The 6,040-nt window shown below is 38.8% G+C and overlaps 1 protein-coding gene across 1 annotated transcript; it reads left to right on the top strand.

Annotated features, from left to right (window-relative positions):
- The first annotated feature begins 4,004 nt into the window (after positions 1-4,004).
- On the top strand, positions 4,005-5,989 carry LOC108980914 (protein ASPARTIC PROTEASE IN GUARD CELL 2-like). Its single transcript, XM_018951975.2, has one exon. It carries the CDS (start codon positions 4,200-4,202, stop codon positions 5,700-5,702), a length of 1,503 nt encoding a protein of 500 aa, XP_018807520.1. The 5' UTR covers positions 4,005-4,199; the 3' UTR covers positions 5,703-5,989.
- The last annotated feature ends 51 nt before the right edge of the window (positions 5,990-6,040 follow it).

The raw sequence follows: 6,040 nt of genomic DNA, 5'->3' as shown, positions 1-6,040 counted from the left end.
CCAAAGGTCCTTTGGACCAGACGGTAGGTACAAGGCCTGGTTTCCCCCTGTAGCCGAAAAAGAAAATAGTGGGGTTTGATCAACTCACGCTGCTACGAGACAATTAGGAGTATAGATTGAGTGCTATAATAAAAAAATAATAGCAACTTTTAGGTACTAATTATAATGAGTCAGTCAATTATTGGGCAGTGGCGCACATCTTATGTGTACTTCCAACTCCATTTTTTCTAGGTGTGTTTCACAAGCATTGCCCGCTTCCTGTTCTTTCTTCCTTTTTTTCCTATCCCATCATTTTCGGTTGGTGTTGTCGTATTTCAGAGCATTAAAACATGTGAAAATCCTCCATATCTTAATGAATCGACTCTCCGCGACCTCAGATATTACCTTCTTTAATTACATGATCAAACTAACGGCATGTAGTGGTTTCCTTCAATTGCATCCGCGGGACAAGCAGTGGTATTAATTAGGGGAGACATGCTTAGATTTTCTTCCCTCGATTCCGCCACCAGATCATATAACATTTATTTATTTTTCTTGCAATATGGATTTTCATGTGGGCGGCCAGAAGAGCGCCTGGCTAGCGTTGCCATTACATTTGTAACATTGTGACAGGAAATGTTCTTCCCCTTGAACACTAATCTTTGATTAGTTTCAATCAGTAGTCCTTTTTTCTTTTCTTTTTTTTTGTAAAATTCTGGCGTTTGAATTCTAATGGCTAATATCTCAGAACCAACTAATTTAATTTATGGGATATTATTATATATTGCCGCAAAGCCTGCCATGCAACGTACGTACGTGTGAATCTACTTTTATATATGCGAGAATATTTATATTTATATATATAAGCCTTGATTGCCTTTTATATAAATAAATCTCTTTCAGCTAACTAGGATTGTTCCAAAGTGAGTGAGCTCAGCCGCCATTATCGAGTGAAATAAATATGTATATCAGGTTACGATCGAGCAATATTCTTTGCTTTTAAACTGAAATCCCACTCATTAAAGGAAAAAGGTAGTCTTAACCTTATAGCTATCTATATATAGCTAGTTATTTCATGAATATGCATGCAGATCATAAGATATGTTCAATAATTCATGCAGAAGCTGCAAAACGTAAAACACACGAAACACTTCCTTCTGTAGCAAGGAAACAAAAACCCAAAACCTTTGTGAAATATATGTATATATATTTGGCTTGATGCGCCTAGAAATTTATTCAAACATCGAGGAAGATATATAATTAGGGCAACATGGGAATTGGCTCAATATATTGCAGAATGATTTCGAGGATTAGATCTGGTAATCAATGTGGAAAGTTTTGAAGACGCGGGGGAGGGGTCCTCAGCCATCCATTAGCATTGAATGTAATGTTCTTAATTTCCTTGTTGTTTATCATTGATGTGGGGGAAAAGTTCGCTATTTGAATATACACAGTAGTATCTTTTTTAAAAAGACAAGTAGCTATGAATGCTATTCTATTGGCTCTGTAAAGAGATGTATCTTTGGGTTTATGTCAAAAGAAAAGAGGTTACTTTTGCTAATATCTAAAAAGGATAGTGCCTAGTGGGCTCATTAATTGGCGTTATATATTATTGTTACTTTCCTCATACCAAGGGTTTGTTTGGAAAGGCTAATACCATGAACTTGATCAATATATATATATATAAATACCCATGCATGCAGTATATCTTTCACTCCTGAAGCTCCACTCAACTCATTATGGTGCTAATTAGAAAGAGAAATGGTCTTTTTCTTTGGTGTTTGCGGAGGAAGCAGACCACAAAGTACGTATAGGCACATATATATAATACTGCTACCACAAATTAATCAAGTTACCTTGCTATATATATATATATATAGGATTTGATGCCAAAAAAAGAAGCATAGAATTCCCATCCCTCCAAGACTAATATATATATATATATATATATATATATAGATAACAATCAATCAAGTTACTGTACTACCAAACCTTTGGATCTCAATCAATCATATAGAATGGAAAATTTCTCCAACTAGCATATCTCCGGTAGCTTTCATGATATCTGATATGGTAACAGGGTGTTTCTTGAAATAAAATTTGAATAACACCTTTATGAGTTTTGATTACACTGATCACCCAATTTTCAATATCATTGATGCCGCGCGCGCGTCATGTTGTGCATGCACTTCGATCGCTTGCCAATAGAGGTCATATTAGTTACTACCTACCTTAAAATTAATAAATGCGCGCAGTAGTAGTAGTACTGCTTTTCATGGATTCTAGCTTCAGAGGTACTTCAATTCCATGCAATTAATCCCAGTTAATTCAATTTATTCGAGAAGAAGGTTGAGCTGATGATCAATTCCTATATATATATATATGTTCGCTAGTAGTTTTTATCTTCTTTTTATATAATTTCCTGGATAGTCGACAGTAGTACTGTTAATGCGTGGAATTGGTTTGGGATATTGCCAAATTTTATCGACAAAACTTAGTCCAAATTAATGTGTTGAAATTTGATTCGGGAAGTGCTTAATTAGTTCGAAATTGCATGGATAAAAACTTGAAGAACCGGAGAGAGACTAAGTACTAAACTTCCAAAATAAGTATTAATTGATGACAATTAAGTACCATTCCCTCCCCTAATTATAATTCTCCATTATTGTAACATGAGCGTGCATGCATGGAAGACGTACAGCTTATAGAATATGATAAAAAAAAACTGATTTATTTGAAATATAAATAAAATAAGTGTACGCATTAATAAATAATTAATGATGTCATGCATGCGTACTGAAATGAGCAATCGGGATGCCCAGTAATTAGTGTGAAATAGTAAAAGGGAATTAAGAATAAAGAACGGAAAAGACAAAAGACATGAGTTTTAGGGTTCATATGTATATATATGAATATAGTCGGTCGAGTTAGTATTCCTTCCTTTCAACTTACGGCCATTCATGAGTTCAATCTTTAATTGCTATATAATTTATGGCCTGGCGTTCATCGTTTGGAAGAGAAAAAAAAAAGCTTTCTGGGCTGGCGTGCCGCATATGATCATGAGTTTTATGGCACTATATATATATATACATATTCACAAGCTTAATTATATAAACCAATGAAATGAGTTAAGTTAGATTGCTGGCTTTTGGAGCGTGCATGCAGTAGTGCTGCTCCTACTCAAATTGTATTGCGAAAATGAAAATCAACCACCTACCTACCTACCACCTGAGTGGTGCCAAACAACTATAACCAATAACTAAAGCAACAACATGGAAATGACAAGTTTGACATTAACCAAGCAAATCTTCTGCATGCTTATAAATGACAAAAATGCTTATCAAATTCCTAGCTAGCTAGATATTAACTACCCCCCCAATTTATATATATATATATATATATATAAAAAAAGAAGAGAGAAACGAAATCGTGTTTTAATTGTATATATACTTTCATTATTAATTGCATCATATCACTCAATGAAACAAAGAAATTATAAAAAGACCAACAAAAGTTACTTCTTTTTGTTCAATTAATGAATTGCTGAAAAGTGATCATCTAAGACATATATGGAAGATAAAGAGATATAAAAGTGGAATAATTCTTTCTAAAGGGAAAAAAAAAAAGAAGAAGAGGGAAATCTGTCATCAATAATTAGGATAAACGCATATGGGCATCGATCACACTTACATTGAAGAGCTTAATCGTAAAAGAAGAACAAATTAAATATGGCTATGAAATTAAGCAAGTAGGGTAAAGCTGATAATAATATGAACATATATCTCTGATCTCCCTCCCTAGTCCCTCTTTCTTTCTTTCTTTCTTTTTTTTTTTTTAAAAAAAAAAAATTAACAGCTAGCTCCACGATTATATACTAGCCAAATCCAATCACTCCAATATTCCATGGCATGCATGTGGTCAACACTATGATGCGTGTTACTCATGTAAAGTAAAAGGGACGTGGAATTAGCAGTACTCTACTCTTACAAATCAAGTTGAAGGAGAAGCAAACCACGAGACATCAATTCAGCCAAAAACTAATAATCCATCCACCCCAATAATTTAAAAAAAAAAAAAAACACATCACTCAATTATTTCCCCGACCGGCACTCCCCTTCCACCTTTTTCTCCTCTATTAATGAATGTCCCAAAGCAAACCCAAACCAAAAATATAGATCCACTCCACCACCACCAAAACCCAAAACCCCATCGCCACAACTATGGTTTCCACCTCACCAGTGCTAGTAATGGTGTTGATGCTGCTCCACCTCCACCTCCACCTCCACCTCCCAACTATCATCACCTCCTCCGCCTCATCGGCAAACCATGGATACACCATACCTCACCACCCTGATTTCCAACTCTTCAATGTAAAAGAAATCATCGCCGAGACCAAAACCCCGCCTACCCAATTCATATCCCAACACCAGGACCTCTGGGAAACCCATGATGAGAGTAGTCATGATCAGGGAAAGTGGGAGCTGAAACTACTTCACAGAGACAGAGTAGCAGGCGTAACAGCATCATCCCTCCACCACAACTACCACGATCGTTTTCTTGAGCTCATGAAACGAGACGCAAGAAGAGTCACTGGCCTTATTCGCCGCCTAACCGCAAACACTAGTACTGGGACTGGTCCTTCTCATCATGAGGTGGATGAGGACTTCGGGTCGGAGGTGGTTTCGGGGATGGACCAGGGAAGTGGGGAGTATTTTGTTCGGATAGGAGTTGGTAGTCCTCCAACCAGTCAATACATGGTCATCGATTCCGGCAGTGATATTGTGTGGGTACAGTGTCAGCCTTGTAACCAGTGTTACCGCCAAGCCGACCCAGTGTTTGACCCTGCCGATTCTGCTTCCTTTGCCGGAGTGTCTTGCAGTTCAGTTGTGTGTGACCGCCTCCAGAACGCTAATTGCCATGCCGGTGGGTGTCGATACGAGTTGTCCTACAATGACGGTTCCTACACAAAAGGCACGCTTGCGCTGGAAACGATCTCATTGGGGAGCACCAAGATTCAGAATGTGGCCATCGGGTGCGGACATACAAACCGGGGAATGTTCATTGGAGCGGCAGGTTTATTAGGACTTGGAGGTGGGTCCATGTCCTTTGTGGGTCAGCTTGGCGGTCAGGCGGGTGGTGCCTTCAGTTATTGCTTGGTGAGTCGAGGCACCGGGTCGTTAGAGTTCGGGCGGGGAGCGATGCCCATGGGTGCTGCATGGGTGCCCTTAATCAGAAACCCAAGGGCTCCGAGTTTCTACTACGTGGGGCTGTCGGGTCTTGGAGTGGGAGGCGTGCGGGTGCCCATACCCGAAGATGTGTTCGGGTTAACCGAAGCAGGGAACGGAGGAGTGGTTATGGATACAGGAACAGCAGTGACAAGGCTCCCAGAATTGGGTTACCAGATGTTCCGCGATGCCTATTTTGCACAAACCGGGAATCTCCCTCGGGTCTCTGGAATCTCTATATTTGACGCGTGCTATGACCTATCTGGATTTGTGACGGTTCGGGTACCAACAGTGTCATTTTATTTCTCGGGTGGGCCGGTCCTAACCCTTCCGGGAAAGAACTTTCTGATTCCGGTGAATGATGAGGGAACCTTCTGTTTTGCATTTGCTCCGTCGTCTTCTGGACCTTCTATTATTGGGAATATCCAGCAAGAGGGCATCCAAATTACCATTGATGGGGCTAATGGGTTTGTGGGATTCGGTCCAAACGTTTGCTGAGCGAAAAGAAAACGACACTTTCCTGATTTTTGGCTATAAGTGAAAGTGAAGAAGACACTGTGAATTTTGTTAGACCTAGTTTTATTCGTGTTATTAGAGTATATATACATATACATGTACGCATGTACATGACATGTGAGGGCTAATGTGTTTGTGGGATTTGATACAAACATATGCTATGAATTTTGCTGCTCGTAGTTGTATTCTTCTCAATCGCATTGTGTAACACAAGAAGTTATCAAGGTATTAATTAATGCTGTAATGCGTCTGGCTACCTTTCTGGTTAATGTAATTAATTATGGACTGTGCTTTGCTTTGTTCAACTGAAGTAAGACGCA

The sequence above is a fragment of the Juglans regia genome, chromosome 6 (assembly GCF_001411555.2).
Source record: "Juglans regia cultivar Chandler chromosome 6, Walnut 2.0, whole genome shotgun sequence".
Classification (NCBI taxonomy): Eukaryota; Viridiplantae; Streptophyta; class Magnoliopsida; order Fagales; family Juglandaceae; genus Juglans; species Juglans regia.
Note: the sequence above shows the minus strand (reverse complement) of the source record. Positions and strands in the feature narration are given on the sequence as shown.

What these genes read in the sequence shown, in the direction of transcription:
- LOC108980914 (XM_018951975.2), top strand. Translation starts at nt 4,200, where the DNA reads ATGGTTTCCACCTCACCAGTGCTAGTAATGGTGTTGATGCTGCTCCAC.